The 16273-nt window shown below is 44.0% G+C and overlaps 1 protein-coding gene across 2 annotated transcripts in view; it reads right to left on the bottom strand.

Annotated features, from left to right (window-relative positions):
• Window positions 1-957: 957 nt before the first annotated feature.
• RNF145 (ring finger protein 145) overlaps window positions 958-16273 on the bottom strand; it is a 44483-nt gene continuing 29167 nt past the window's right edge. For both annotated transcript variants that reach the window (XM_058035016.1, XM_058035017.1), the window contains exons 5-11: window positions 13414-13649; window positions 9748-9923; window positions 8060-8200; window positions 6840-7022; window positions 5092-5239; window positions 4063-4419; window positions 958-2571 (exon numbers count right to left, since the gene is read on the bottom strand). In XM_058035016.1, coding sequence (XP_057890999.1) covers window positions 2143-2571; window positions 4063-4419; window positions 5092-5239; window positions 6840-7022; window positions 8060-8200; window positions 9748-9923; window positions 13414-13649 — 1670 coding nt within the window. In that variant the 3' untranslated portion in view covers window positions 958-2142. The remainder of the gene's footprint in view (window positions 2572-4062; window positions 4420-5091; window positions 5240-6839; window positions 7023-8059; window positions 8201-9747; window positions 9924-13413; window positions 13650-16273) is intronic.

Genomic DNA, 16273 nt, shown 5'->3' with positions numbered 1-16273 from the left:
CCCGTGGCTCCTTCCTGCCCTCTGCCCCCAGGTGATCCCACAGGTGAGTTCCTCTCCCTCCCTTCCCTGGGCTCACCTGAGGTACCTGTGTGCCCCACAGAGCCCTCCAGCCTCCCTTCCCAGGGCTGACCAGGCCTGACTCTTCCCACTTGGCCAACACTTCCTTCCTACCATGGATTGAGGGGATCCCATCCCAAGTTTCCCATTACTCAATTATTTTTCCACATCCAGGGGCAGCAAGCGGAGTTCAGGAGAGTATCCTTCAAACACATCCTGTGAGTTAAGGGAAAGCCTTTTTCCCACCATACTAAGGAGAATACTGTAACAGCTCTGCCCTGAAAATCCCCATTTCCCGACTCTACAGACTTGTAAAGCGTGGCAAGAATGGAAACAGCCTAAATTATGTAGATGGAAAGCTTAGGCATGAACAAAACATCCTTTTGAGAAAAGATTCAATTCCACAGAAATGCATGCATGCAAGAGCAGGACCCAGACCATGGACTGAAAGGAGAGAAGAGTTCAAGAAAATATTCTCCAATTTTTTTTTCCCCTCCCCAAACACACCAAGCTGCTAATAAAAGTTTTGGGACGATCAGTAAAAGCACACGATAAATCCAAATTCCTGATTAATAGACAACAAAATTGAGAAACAGAAGCAGAAGATGGTGTAACTGATGTTCCCATCCTGTCAGGGGGAAGAAATAGATTTGGGGTTTGTCTGGGGCTCAGTAGCAGCAGGCACAGCCTCCAGGAGCCTTTGAGTTCTGCATTGGCCAAGATCTGTTCACAAGAAGAGGGGAGAGCAAGAGGTACCACCAGGACATAGAGCACTGAAATGGAAATGGGGGAGAACACAGGCATAGGGAGTTTCACTCATCAGGAGAAACAGAGGGCTGTTACTTGAGTCTCTCAACATGTACTTGAGGAGTTCCAGTGCAAGAATCACATAACCAGGTGTAAAAATCTTCAAATGTAATTTATTAAGACATTCAGCTATGTCTGTCAGTCTACATCCAAATTTACTACTAAAAATAAAATAGTATCACATTTCACATTAGGAATACCGACTTTGAAAAACACTTGAGTCAAGCCTATCGTATAAATAAGTGACTAATTTCTCTTCATATCAAAATTCACATAAAAAAATTGCCTGCCCCCTACTCCCGCCTATTTCCCCACCCCAGTCCCTTGTTCTACTTGAAGCCATGATGAATGTAAAAATTTAAGTATGGACATGTCCTTGTCAAAGAAAAAAAGGTGCAAACCTATTAACAGCTTTTAAAAGTGGCATTTGCGGAGTCTGATCATACACATAATGTACTCATTCCCAAAGTGCAAATATCGCCAGAGTTTAATACTGTTTAATTCAGCTGCAAGGGTTAACATTACACAGCACAGTCCTGCAAGGCCTCTATCCGTGCCCTAAAACTCATCCCACTTTCCTCCTGCAGAGGCAAAGTGTTCATGAGAGCTTTAGTTTACTTCATGCAGCCCACACTGTGCCCATTATGAGCAAAAGTTTCATATACATCAAAATATTGACGACTCTGTCATAAAAGTCAAGAGTCACTATAGATTACATAAATTCAAATGCAACTGCCCCAAGAACACCCAAAGCATACACACGACGTATTAAGAGTGCTTCCACCTCCTGGTACCATCACTGCTGTCACATCTTTGATTTTTGCTTGCGTGCCGTAAAAAATGTCAGCAACCAGAGGTGCCCACCTGCCAGAGACGGGCAGCTCACGGCCCCCAGCGCCCCTCAGGAGCTGGGACAGGGCTCTGTGCAACTCCTCTCCCTGACCACAACCCAGGCAGCCTCCTGTGCCTCTGCCACAACGGCTCACAGACCCCTCACTCCTCTCACCCCTCAGCTACATCTTGAAAACACTCTAGCACTGCTACTCATTCCCAGACATCCTTCCTATGCCCACAGTTCAGAGAGCTTCTGGAGTCATTTCTACTACATCTCACTGGAGTTACCACTACCAAGCAGCCCATAAAAATCAGCATGGGAAGATTACATTTTGACCAGCATTAACAGCTACGCTTCTTTCACAGCTGTGGAAGGATTGGTTTTCTTCTGAGTCAAACGTGGATCTCTGCAACGTGTTTGTTCCCACGTCACCCCCTGTGGCCTCAGAGCTGGACACAAACCCTCAGATCTGGAGCAGAGCCCTCCTCTGGGGCTGCAGTGAGTTCTGCAGCACAGGCTGCTCCCTGGCTGGCCTCACAGGGGCTGCTCTCACTGTCCATGCTGTGAGACCCCCCTGGCTGGGCAGAGGCCTCGGGGCTCTCGTGTCCATCGTGGCCCCTGCTCGGGCTGTCCTGCACACTTGGCCTCTGGTCACATTCAGCACCAGGCTCAGCTGCATCTCCAGGCCTGGTGCTCTGCTCTGCACTAGGATTTGGCTGCTGCACTGGCTCTGGTCCCAGTCCTGGGAGCTGTGAAGGGCTCTTCAGTTGGCAGTGGCACAGAGGGCAGGTTTCTTGCACGTACAGCCATTTCTTAAGACAACCCGCATGAAAAAAATGGCTACATGGAGTGATTACAGCAGTTTTCATATCCTGAAAGACACACAAAAAAAAGAGGAAAAAAAAATACATTATTATTTGTAATCCCATTCCTCTCCTCTCACTTCATGTCTGTAATGGGTTCACCAGGCACAGAAGAGACAGAAGCAGTCCACAGACAAGAAAAGGAATGTTCCTTCCTTCACACCCACAATGTTTCCCATGAGGAGCAGCTGAGGGAGCTGGGAGGGCTCAGTCTGAAAAAAGGAGGATCAGGAGGGACCTTCTGGCTCTGCACAACTCCCTGACAGGAGGGGACAGCCAGGTGGGCTGAGTATCCTTTCTCAGTGATCAAGCAATAGGACAAGAGGAAATGGCCTCAAGCTGTGGCAGGGGAGGGTTGTTCTGGGCATCAGTAAGAATTTCTTCACAGAAAAGGTTGTCAGGCATTGGAGAGGAGGCAGTGGAGTCACCACCTTGGAGGGGTCCAAGGAAGGCCTGGACATGGCACTCAGTGCCATGGGGATCGGCCACAGGCTGGACTCCATCTTGGAGTCTTTTCCAACCTTAATGATTCTCTGATGCACACACAGTTCAAATATGCTTGCTTTCTTTATCACAGGCATTAAAAATGAGGCAAAAACCCTTTGTTTGCAACATATTCTTAAACATGACCTTTTCAGGATGAGAATAATAGGACTGGCTGGCTCAAGAAACAATCAAGCAACTCAAAACAGCACAACAGATACAACATGTAACAACACCAGAAATGAAGTGACACCATGAACTCTGCCAGCTGAGACCCACATAAAACTAGTCTGGTGTTTTGAACACTCTCATTCAATCTGGCAGTTTTACTCTTCAAAGGATTTCTATCAAGTTTGGAGCCAATCCAAATCCACTCTTAACTGCACACTACTAATGTTAGGGTGATTCTTTCACTGTCACACATAACTACAATTTCTATTCAAGAGTAAGAGACTCTGGAGCTGGAAGTGTGATAAAGATATTACTTTCAGCATTAATGTCTAAGGTCCTTACATCTGCTGGCTCATGTTAGCAAGATCCTTAACCTTTTGATAATTAGGTTTCTGCTACAAAACTGACACTGCACATGAAGCAGCAATGACTGTAGAGACTGAGCTGCTTCTACAGAATAGTAACAAATCAGCTACCAAGAACAAGTTGTCTTTCACTAACACTAATCCTCCAGTAATGAAGAAAGGGAACATTGGCTGCTACTACTGAGACCAGCTCAACCCAAACATGAGAGGTGTCAAAGCAGCTTAAGGACAGAGTCTGCTGTGTAACTGGAGGAAAAAAGGCAGTTTAAGCACATCCAAGCTCTTCATTCCTAAGAATTATCTTGGTGACAGCACTCCAAATCAATTTGCACAAAGCAGAAAACTGGGTGATTCCAGTAACTCACTGAGTGCAGTATTATTCATTACACATAATTCAAGGCACTTATTTTATGAGCTGAAGACTGAACTTAGTCTGGGGGTATTTCCACTTGAGCCAATCCTTTGACACTCCCATTCCCACCTGGTAGCAGATGGCACAGATGTCATTGTGCTGCTCCAGCTGCTCCTTTGTGGCCACAGGCAGGGATTTTATCTTATTCACAGCGTCCCTGCGAAGGAGGAAACTCTTCCAGCCCAGCTGGGCCCGCAGCCACACGTTGTAGTAGGAGTGGATGAAGATGATGACGGAGCCCATGACAGTCCACTCCCCAAAGATGGTTTCTGAGACTCCATAGGCCACCACACACAGAGCCACCAGGAACTCCAGCAGCCGGTAGGTGCCGTTCACGTAGTAGATCACATCGTCCATGTTCTCCACTGGCTCCTTCCTGAACTCCTCCACCATGAACAGAACATAAATGAAGAGGGTCCCAAGCACCTGTAACACAGTGCAAGAGCATGAGCTCAGCTTTCTGGAGCTTGAGTCAGTGCTGGCCACTGAGCCCTGCCCACACAAAGCTCCCAGGCTGGACAGAAGGCAAACTCAAAGTAGTGGAATTGCTGCTGAACTTCAAGGCAAATAAAAGTTGCTCTTTCTTGCAAAGCATTTAAGCTTGTTCCCAAGTACTTCCCCTTCTTCACCTTCCTGAGTCCAGAACACAGCTGAGTTGATTAAACAAGAGCACTGAGCATTTTAATGGGCAATTAAAAAATTAATAATAAAAAGCCCAAGTAATAACAAATACTTATACTATAAAGCATTTCCTCTGTTTATACTACTGAGTTTCAAACACCGAATTGATTTCAAAGAGTTATAGCTAAGTAATGACACATAAATGAGTACTCTGGGAAAAAACCTTTTTACCATGATAGTTACACATCCTCAAAAGCCTTCTGGCTTTACAATTTGAAGTAGACTTCCATTCATCTCTGTTCTCAGCCCACCCAGGAGCTCCTCAGCCTCAGATACAGGACACAGAAAGAGATTTTTTTATCATCCCTTGTAATTCTGCCCTTCTCTCATCCCTGTTCTTTTCTCATCATGTATTTTCCCCCCTTAGAATAACAGGATCACAGTTAATGCAGGGCTTCACAGGGCTGATGTTCTTACCTGAAGAGAGGTTAGAATACTGCTGGAGATAATGATCAACAGCCAGAAATCCATGTGGAAAAACTGACAGATCATGTAGGCCATGTACGCGGGGAACACGAGTAGGAACAGACACAGGCTGACTGCTCGGAAGTGCTTCCACAGGCTCCTGCAAAACAACACAACAGGTTTTTATTTTTCAAGTCAGATTTGAGTGTCAGAATAAGAACAGAATGACTGCTGGATGTAGGCACATTAGATAATTGCTCAAGGCTTTAGCTGGTTGAAAGGAGTTTCTATTTTACTTGGGCACAGTCTCATTCCCAGCTTGCACGCATGCCTACGACTGTGGAAAGTTCCCTCTCATCTGACCTCTGCTGTTTTCAATAGAAACACAAAAATTATGGGCAAAATAAGTACTTGAGATACTGAATGTTACAGATGGAGGTCCATTAAAATAAATTATTAAATGTGTAACTGTTTGGACACTTCTCTAAATAAACAAGAGGTCTCCAAATTAAATAATTCTTGCAACTACTCTTCATGTTTTTGCTAATATGTGTGGGGCAAAGCTACTTCCTTTCATCACCAGCTTTAACCCTGCTGCCTTTAGAAGTACGTTCCCCAATTCAGACATCACTAAAGAAGAAATGTAGCAGGACTTGAATATTTATCTCTGCCAGTCCTTACTCTGCTCCTATCACCTACTTCTTCCTAATCTCCTCCCCAGCCTAAACACACCATCAATCTTTTTACAGCCACCCATTTGTGAAGGCTTTCAGAATATCTCCTGTAATTTACTATAATACCTCTACTTGTTCCTCAGGTTGTATTTTAACCTCACTTTGCTCTGGAGATGAGGTACAGAAAAAGTCAAACCATTTGAGGGCACAGGACAGCAGCACAAACTGATTAATTCAATACAGTCTGAAGGAACATCTGAGTGACTTTGAGGTCTGCAGTTTTGTGTCTGTGGGTGAGGGAGGAAGAGAGAGCTGAAGTGGAATTTATCCTGTTTCTTGCTGATTTAGAACTCCCTGGGAGATTTGGCAGAAGAGTTAAAATTCAATATCCCCACAGTCTGCTTGTTTAAGCTGGGCAGATGCTCCTATCCTGGCTCTACTCCCTTTCCCTCTGTTTCTACCCTGGAAGTTAACTTGCTGCACACAGAACATCTCTAAGCTAAACAAACTCTACACATAAACAAACCTCCTCTGTTCATTTCTTCACTCACAGGTTACACAAATGCAATTGACAAAGAACAGAACAGATTAATATGAGAATTCCACATAGCACCAATACAGCTCTTCATAACACAAATGAAACTGAACAATCCCACACAATCCAAACACGTGGGACACTAAGGCAAACCTTACACCTCTTATTTTGTGCCAGTAAACCATATCATTTTGGGATCACAAAAAAAATAGGTTTTACAATATCTAACACAAGGTCACTCCTAGAAACTTCCCACCCTCAATAGCTGAGTGAGATCACTGCTTTAGAGGGAAACTCACCCAAGTGCAGAGGAGGTTAAGAAAAACCATTCTGCAAACCCACACAATAGAGTGTGGGTGGGGAGAGCACAGTCCTGGATTTGCTTAACCGTAACCACAAAACTAGAGAACTTGGACTAGGAAAGAAATCTGCACACAGGAAAAAAAAAAAAAACAAGGCAACTTTACAAGTACTAAAAGCCATCAATTACTAGTTTATCACCTCCTAAAAGAACATTGAGTAACTCTCAGTTTAGGAAACCAGTCTCTTACTTGTCCCTTGAGGCTCCCAGTGCCAAGACAATGGGATCAGCAATTTCCAGCATGGACTGAAGGATGGATGCCACCACAATGAAAAGAATAATACTGAGCAGGAACGCCCGATGCACAACTTGGAGCTCAATCAAACCTGTCTGCACAGCCAGGATCAGGAGTGTGACTCCTTCAGTCATCCCCCTGCAGATCAACACAGTCAAAAAACCAAACAATCACATCTCAGCGTCAATGCTGCTTCAAAAGTACATCTAGAAACACCAGGAAATAAACTGCATGCTTCTGTCACAACCTTTCATATGTCACTGGTTTTGGGTTTCACTGGTGTCCCTTGGAAAGCTTTAACCAGGGAGGGGTGTTTTCAGAAAGGCTGAAGTGCTGGGCTTATGAACCAGCAGATTTTGCTCCTGACAGGCAGCATTTGGGCTACATCTAGCTCAGACACCACCCAGCACAAAGTATTTTAAGGACCCAGTTCAGGCAAATTACCAATTTTGCCATTTTTCAGTTTATTCCTCCTGTACCTAAACCTAGCCACTCCTTTCTGTCTTGGAACCTCAGTGACTTTAATCCTCTGAGGATCACCACAACTATTTGATGCAATCAAGTACACACTTCACCAAAAGATGCTTTTATATAATTACTCTTATGCAGCCCCAATTTATACCTCTTCTGCTTCTACATCTTGGAAACCAAAATATAAAACATTCTTTTGCAAATGGCCTCAAGTCTCTACAGAGAGTTATGGGCTGGAGTAACAGGAAAGGCAGTGTCAGGATCCCAATTTCACATTAGACAAGTTGAGACAAGCCTGAGAAAAAGCATTTTGGCTATTTCCCATAACAATTTACAAGCAATCCATACAATGCTATGTTTTAAGTCTCACAGATTAGTAATGTTCCATACATGATTAGAGGGGACATGAGGAAATGAAAATACAAAGTGTTTATATTATGCAAGCATGTGAAAATTTTTCAGTGACTCATGAAAATACAAGTGACTGTAAATCCCAAGTAACAGCCCTGAATTTGTGCAGAAACGAACCATCTTCCCAAGAAGTCTGTGACAAATATTTTCACCTCCAATCTTTTCAATGCACACACAAACTGGCATACAAAAAAATCTGTAAAAAGGTCAAGAGTCAAGAAACTGCAGTGCCACTCCTGTATTTTTATATAAATCCCCTTTCCATCTGTTTCTTTTCAGACCCTGGCACTTACCTGTTCATGGCAGGATCGTTCATGAACGCTCGGTAACCCTGCAGGTAAAACTTGCAGAGAGTAAGAACTCCCAGGGCAACAAAAGAGACTGTGAAAACCAATCCCAGCAGTGAGTATGGAGTGCTACAGCATTCGGCAATACTGCCAGGAGAGAGAGGAAAAGAAACAAAAAGAAAAGGTTAAAACTACTGTGATGAGCTCTCCCCTTGTCCTGCTAACTGTGCAAGTTGGTTTTAAAGCAAATTTGGACAGGTTTAATGAAAATGTTAGAAGTTCTACACTGCCATTAAGTCTTCCAATAAAAGAAAAAGATTTTATTATTTCTTTCCAAGGTACAAGTTGATTGCAGCTCCCCCTTGGAGGCAGGGCTGTGTTGTGACATGCTGCAGTGCCCTCAGCACAGGGCCACGTGGTGGCACTGTCCTGCTGCTGCTGGGGATCAGAGCCACAGGCCAGCCCAGAGCTGTCTGGCCACAAATAAAATATAACAATTTGATGTAGGAATAAACTCAACTTCAAGGAAAAGGACTGCTTCTCCTCTATTGTAACAAAACTTAAAAATTGCAGAAGAAATGAACTGGAAGAAAAATTTCAGACCCCAGTGGTTTAGTTAATAAGCAGGAATATAGTCAGTGCTTCTGCATAATGCAGGGTGACACCATAAGCAATTTTAATGCTATATGCAGTATAAATCCTTGGCATTTCTTCTTAATGATAATTAATTTTGACAGCTTACAGGATGGCACCATAGACAGATACAGCAAGGCAAGAAAAAGCCCAGCAACTGGAAAGTCTGACTGGAAAAGTTAGAATCCAACAGCAGAACTAATGATGTATGATCCCTAAAGACTCTGTCCTGTGCTAGCTGGCTGTGTTCAGACAACTATTACCCCTCTTTTCCCCATCCCACTATGGCACTGTACCTAATTTGCCTAACCCACCTTCTGCAGCACCCTCAGCTCCTCTCTGCCCTGCATTCCTGCTCCCTCTGCATGTACTAAAGCTGAAAAAGGCACACAGGTTCCAGCCAGGAGAATCCCTCAAATGCAGCCTCTCAGTAACAGCACCAACACAGATCTCTATCCTTTATATTGCAACCTTTAAACTTTATAAAACTTTACGGCCTATAAAACCTTTTAATGTCTTTAGAATGCTTTTACAAATCCAGTATCTTTCTGATCTTTACACCTCTGCCACATTAACCAGTGGGCTCAAAAGCTGCTTTGGGAGTTGGGTGCTTTGGCTGATTGGATGAACTCAAGAATGTGTTCCACAACAAAATGATGACAGCCAAGACATCCAAAGCTCAGAGAGTAACTCAATCATGAGTAAGATATCAGATGGACTGAACTTCAGCTGAAATATCTGACTTAAAACCAATTTATATACTGAAAGCAACCTCTGGACCAAAGCTTTAATTATGGCCACTCCATCCTCAAAGGAATACTTTGCTTTCTTTGGGAGCTCTCCCACAGTTCTATTAATGTCTGCCCTGAATGGGATCCATGCCTTTGCAGGACAAGCTTAACAGGGTTTATATGCATGGTCACTGCAATAAGGACAAATACTTGCTGGGTATCCAAGTGCAATAAAGCCAATATCCACATCTCATCTCTAAAAGAGCACAGATATTAATTTCAGAAGACAGTTGAAACAGAAAACCAACCATCTGCAGGCTCCTGAATTACCTGGTCAAGAAGAGGAAGAGGAGCCTCTCTCTGGAGGCAGGCTGGTCCCGTGTACTGAAATAGGAATAGATCTGAAGAGCAAATAAGACGAGCCAGAACACCATGAAAAGCACAGGGACCACCAGCTGGTTCCACAGAGACATTCCCAGGGCCAGGAGCCCATACACTTCCACCACCTGGGAAGACACAAAAGGACAATTTGTTATTGAGTCACAGCACTTGGCATTTGATAACAGAAGGGAAGTCAACAATAGAGTCACAAGGAAGGCAAGGATGATCCAATGACATCAGCCATCCCACAGGAAGAGAGGAGGTACATCAAAGAACAGCTTGTGACAAAGGCAGAGCTCAGGCTCAGCAGTGACATTTCCAGTCTGTCTGGCAGGGGGCAGAAGTACCTGACTCCAGCAGCAAACCCTCAGACCAGCTCAATGTCCCTCCCTACAAACACCTGGCTTGGAGTTGCTCCCTGCAGCCCGCTCACAGCTGGAGGGATGAGGACACCTGGCTCTGGGTCATGCCAGCCCCTCAGATCCTCCTGCCCAGTTCAAGTCACAGCAATGTCGTTTTCTCTGTAGCTACTGCCCAGTCACTGCACACATCAGACACTGAAATGAGTCATGCCATTAAAAAGTAGTAAATCCACTTTGCTGACCTGTTTTTAAGGAAAAACGTAAATCCCCCCACATTTTATGCTTAAGTATCTCACAAGGGTCATATACCTAATCCAAGTGCTTTGAAATTCATGCTTAAGACTTATATTGGAACACTCTGAAGCTCAAAGTACTTCCTTTGCATTGCAAAGACCAAGTTGCAATCATTTCCAAGATGCTGGAACTTCATATAGCTGGACTTAGGTCAAAAGGAAACTGCTCATAACTATTAATTCTTCATCACCTGCTTCCCACAATGCCATAGAATCCATCAAGGCAAGGAAATTTTTGGAAATGCTAAAAAAGCTGACAAGCATGAGGGATATGACACTCACAGGACCTGCTGCAGCACTGGGGCTGATGGACAAGCAATATTCTGCTGGCAGGGACACAGTGCCAAGCTCCTGCTTTGCTCACAGACTTGTCAAGGAAGTGCACCTGCCCTCAGAGACTCCCCTGGCCTGGGAGCAAGGCAAGCAATCCTGTGCAGCTCCTGGCACAGAGCTCCACCACACTGGGAAAGGGTCATGCTACGCTCACAATGCAGATTCATAACCCTGAGACATTTCTGGCACCTTCTGCTGCAAACAGGCAGCCAAGGTTCTGGGCCTGCTTTTAAATTATACCCCTGGGCACAGCCTAACACACACAAAAAACACAAAAAGCTGCCCTGCTTCACCTGTTAGGGCTCTCAGGAAATGCTCCTGCTGTTTAACATCCCAATACTCACTAAGTTTTGACACTGATATCAAACCTGCAATCAAATCCAGCCTAAAATAGCTGGATTTGTGTGTAACTTCACAAACACCAGGACAGCACTCTAAGCAGTTGTTGAAAACCAACAACTGCTTAGAGTTACAGCAATGGAAATACAAGCACAAAAATATTCCAGTTGGAATGGCAATATCCTTCTCTGGAATAAATATCCAGGCTTGATCTGTGGCAGAGTTACTACCAGTGGCATGAACACACTGTGAGGCCACATTTTTTCTGCTGTTTCAGCAACACAAGCAGAGAGCAGCAAGTTCTTAAAAAACAAAAGCCCCAGGTTTTGCCAGTTCAATGTGAAAATCACTCCCAACAATTCACTGCAACTCTATCACATGTATGTAGAAAAGCAGTATCCAACATTCTTATAAACCCAGTGCCACATTACAAATTTTCTGCCATTTTTCTGTATTCCCCAACACTTTATGCCCACAGCATAAAAAGCCAGGAGAAAGAGTATGATCAGTGTCCAAAGGCCAGGGATACAAGGAATATTTCCTCAGGATTACTGTAATACAGTCTGGCATGGAAAGACCTGAAATACTGGGATGGGGCGGGGGGACACAAGCAATTCTAGAGAGGAGGAGATTGGGCTAACAGCAATATTTAGAACTCAATTCTGACAAACAAACAAACAAAAAATCAGCAAGAAACAACTATTTTCCCCCATCAACCTGGAATGTATTTGCAATTAAAACATTTGTAAGATTTTAAAGTGTTTCAAACGTGTCTAATAAAAAAATTAGATACAGGTCTCAAATCAACATCTAATCTGAATTTGGCTTCAGGGAGCCAAACTGTGCATCCATTCATGTACATGGAAAAATGGAAGTGAAGTGCTGGTTCCAATCTTCTGCAAGGCTTTGAGCTGTGCAGACAAGCTACTATTTTACCCCAAATGTTGCCATTAATGCACAGTAAGCATGGTATTTCTATTCTCACTGGAAAAAAGGGTATTGAAGCTTTGCCAGTCAGCTCCCAAATTAATTTTTAAATCAGCAGATCTACAAGCCAGGGGAGGCTTTGATTGGGCATCAGGAAAAATTTCTTCACTGAGAAGGTGGTCAGGTACTGGAAGGGACTGTCCAGGGCAGTGGTGGAGTCACCATCTCTGGATATAAATGTGGCACTAAGGGACATGGTTGAGGGGTTGGACTTGATGAGCTCAGAGTTCTTTTCCAACCTAAACAAATCAGTGATTCCATGGATGAGGTCAGACCAATGCTAGGTGCTGTACAAACACAGAAGGATAATCCTGCTCTAAAGACCAACTACATACAAAATAAATAACCAGACACCACTGATCAACATGACAGGCTGAGACCTTGGCACAGCACACACCTCCTGCTGCCAAGTTTTTGTTTGTGTATGACAGATATGACAGCAAACAAGAGCTTTAAAGAAGGTTTTGAAAGAGCTTAACAAGTTAGTTTTCGGACTGCTTCTGGACTGAAGAGCAGAAGGCAAAAAAACCCAAGTGCCTTGGTTTGAAGAAAAATCCAGGCAGTGATGAAAACTGAAACAGTGGCTCAGTCAAAAGCCAAGTAAGCATCCATCCTTTTATATTGAAATATACAGAAGGATGTATATATATATGCATAAAATATAAAAATACAGCAAATGTGATGTGTCTGTACCACTGAGAAAGTGTCCTTTGTGTCCTTTGAACTAAACCTTTATTAGATGTCCAAGTATTATGAAAATGGACATGTCAGATCAGTCTTCTTGTTTGAGGTCTCAGTAATGTTGCTGTTCTAAAGAAAATACCACAGACTTTTCAAATCAGTGATTATTAGACTCAAAAGCAGCTTCAATGTCACTTACAATTTATCACTTCTATAATTACAAACAGTTTTCATACAGAAAGTGTTTCTTGAAATGAACAGCTACTACAATGAATACCCAAGGATTACCTTCCTCACTTAATGAGGCTGTAAATAAATTCCAGTGTGACACTATCTTGTCTTTTAGCCTGGATTTGGGAAGGAAGAAGCAAGTCCAAGCAAAGTGGCCATGCTCAGCTGGCCAGCAGAATAATTCAGGCTCGTGTCTTAACTGCTCACCCATCCAAAGCTATCATAAATTAAAGAAAAAAGATGCTATGGACAGGAGCTTATTCAGTTGGCTAAGAAAGGATGAGTTAGCACACAAGCACAGGTGCACAGAAGACAGGTAAGTGGGGATTTTTTTTTACTTTCCTGCATAAAAGGCTCAGAAAACAGAACAGCTGCAACCACCATCCTACCTGGACAAGCTCTCTGTAGGCGGACTTCGCCAAGTTATAGGGCACCAGGAGATTGGATGCCAGGAAGTAGAGAACCTCCAAGCCGGTGAAAATCATGGCGAATTTGTTGATGATGACGATGGTCTCGAGCGGGACGAGGCAGAGGCGAGCCAGCAGAGGGAGCATGTGCGCGGAGAAGAGCCAGATCTGCTTGGTCTTCATGACGCAGGAGCAGAGCGTGCACACCACCAGCTGCCCTGGAAACGCGACACAGCAGTTCAGAACCAAGCTGATTATCCCCTTCAGGAAAAAGCGTATTTTTAATACGTTATCTTGCCAGAACACCGTTATCAACATCCAGCACATTATGATGGTTCTAACTAGGACATCTCTGTTACGAAACCAGGCTCCTCTCCGTGTCTTTTGCTGGGTCACTTAAGTTACCCTTTCCAAAATGCTTTCACTTCCCAGATTAGCCAGCTGTAAAGCCAAAACACATGCAGAATCAGATTAAAAAAGCCCCAGGAATAAATCATACAGAGGATAACTCAACAAGCCAGACCTCTTTTTCCTCACCACCCCCAGCTCAGCTGAAATCCCATCAGTATCTGTACACACAGCAGCTTTTCTGAAGCCCAGCTACACTATTTCATCCTGACCTACACAAAAAAGCAATCAGAGGTCCCAAATAGCTTTTAGAGCAACAATATTTACACTGTCAAGAGGAATTACTGACCAAGAACAGCAACAGGAGAACAGCCAGGTCAGCAGCTGAGACTTCAATAATTTCATAACGCCCTGAGGCAGTGGCTCAGAATGCTCACTGAAGCTTGCAAGTGACAGATAATTAACAACTAAATTCTCTTTAAGAGCTGGTGGGGACACAAGCATGAGCACATCTCCCCCCCACACCCACAGATTTGGAGGGTGGTATTTCTAAAGCACTAAGACCACTTCAGTATAACTGCTCGCATCAGAGACACTGAAGTTGTACCCTTGATCCCAGGGGAAAGTAAACGGTGTAAAATGCACATTGCCTGGATAAGAGCAACCCTCACTCATCATTTTGCAGTAAGGAAGAAATTTATGGCATATTATTTGAAATTTATGGCATATTATTTGAAAACAGACCCTTCTTCACCATCTATGTTAATTTATATCCAAATGCCAAAATATGAGGTACTAAATTCAAGTGCTAATGCCCTGGTTTGGAACTACCTCCACGTTTGCATTTCATAACTTTCCCTGAAATCAGAAGCTGGCCTTAGGAATAGAGAGGAACCTGACCAAGGCCAGAAACATCTCTAGGTCAGCATGAACTCCAGTGTGCTCACATAAGCTCACTGACCTTGTAAGCCCTTCTGGATGGGCTGGGGAGGGAAGCTGCCAGAGGAGAAACAGCAGTACCAGGGTTTTGCTTTCATTCTGCCAAGCTTCCCTACTTAGGGAAAGACTTCTGCTTTCAAAATAACTGCAACTGAGCTGAAAGCAATCTCTAATCTCTACTACTTAAGCATACAAAGTTCTCCCTCCTGAACGCTGTCCCCTTTCAAGTTAAATTCCTACTGTCAATTTGACAGATGTATTTCTGAATTAGCAGATGCCTCTGCAGAACAAGCACCCTTGCTCTCAGCACGACACTATCAGCATACCGGGTCTTGTGAGCCTCCCAGAAAGTTACTCCACTCATCTCTTTAAACGTTCAGCTGACTCCAGCTCTGAAGCATTCTCCCTCTGCTTTGTTGTTCTCTGCCCACACACACGTTGCTACAAGCCTATTTCAGACAGCAGCAGCTCACTGCTGTGCTGTCATATTCAGGAGCCTGGCAGGCAGCTTTGAGGATTTCTGCGACTCACGGTAACTACGGCAACTCAGGCTCAGCACAAAGGGACACAAACACCAGCATCCAACGTGCTCTTCAGCATTTAATAAGAGTGTTGTCATCTGAAATCAAATACTGCAACAGCACCACATTAAACAATCCAGTGCTCTCTCTGGAGCTCTCAGATCACAAATTAGAGCCTGAGTTCAGTCTCAGTAAACAGCAGAAGCTGCTTTCCTCCAACAGCCATGTGTGGAGTGTGCTCCTCATCCCTGCTCAGCTCTGGCCCTCCCACCCTTTTAATTTAAACACTTGTCAAAAGTTACTTGTCATGGGAAGGAGAACTGTACACACCATCAAAGGAAATACATGGAGCACTTTCTCTGGAGGATCCAACCTCCTCCCTGAAGTGTGCACCTTGTCAATTCTCAACTCCTGCAGCAAAGGCATGAATGTCTCCAATGGAGCTTTCAGTGATGGTACTTTCCATTTTAAACTGAGGTAGCAGCACCTTACTTCAGGACAGCCAGGGATTTACTCTCTGCAGTAAATCACACTTTATCTGCAGGTGGGGCTGCACAGCATCAGTCATCAACCTCACACAGCAGGATCAGCCAGAGAAAGTAACCTCACATCAAATCACAGATTTGAACACTCGAGGTATCTGCTATGACTGTGAAATCCAGGTGAATGTTTGCACCCTGAAAACTGAAATGCTGTGGCCTGAAAACTGACAGACACAGCCAATGAACCCAACAGCTGTAACAGTCCTGGAAGACACCAGCCAGGGTCCTCTGCTAGGGAATGAGGCAATGAGGAAGAAATCCACTGTGTGAACTTCCTGCCCATTCTTTTCCCTTCCCCAAACCTCCACAGATACATTAAACATTGCTGACAGATAGCCAGAGCCTCTCAGCTCATAAGCTAATGGAAAATGTTCAACAAGAAAGCTGACATGGTACAGTCACTTGGAGTAGAGAAGCATCTTTGTTTCATTCACAATTTTAGAAAGCTGATGCTAACAAACTCCCTGGTTACATCAGTGCTTACTCAAAAAC

This window comes from Melospiza georgiana, chromosome 15 (genome assembly GCF_028018845.1).
Source record: "Melospiza georgiana isolate bMelGeo1 chromosome 15, bMelGeo1.pri, whole genome shotgun sequence".
In the NCBI taxonomy this organism is placed as follows: domain Eukaryota; kingdom Metazoa; phylum Chordata; class Aves; order Passeriformes; family Passerellidae; genus Melospiza; species Melospiza georgiana.
Note: the sequence above shows the minus strand (reverse complement) of the source record. Positions and strands in the feature narration are given on the sequence as shown.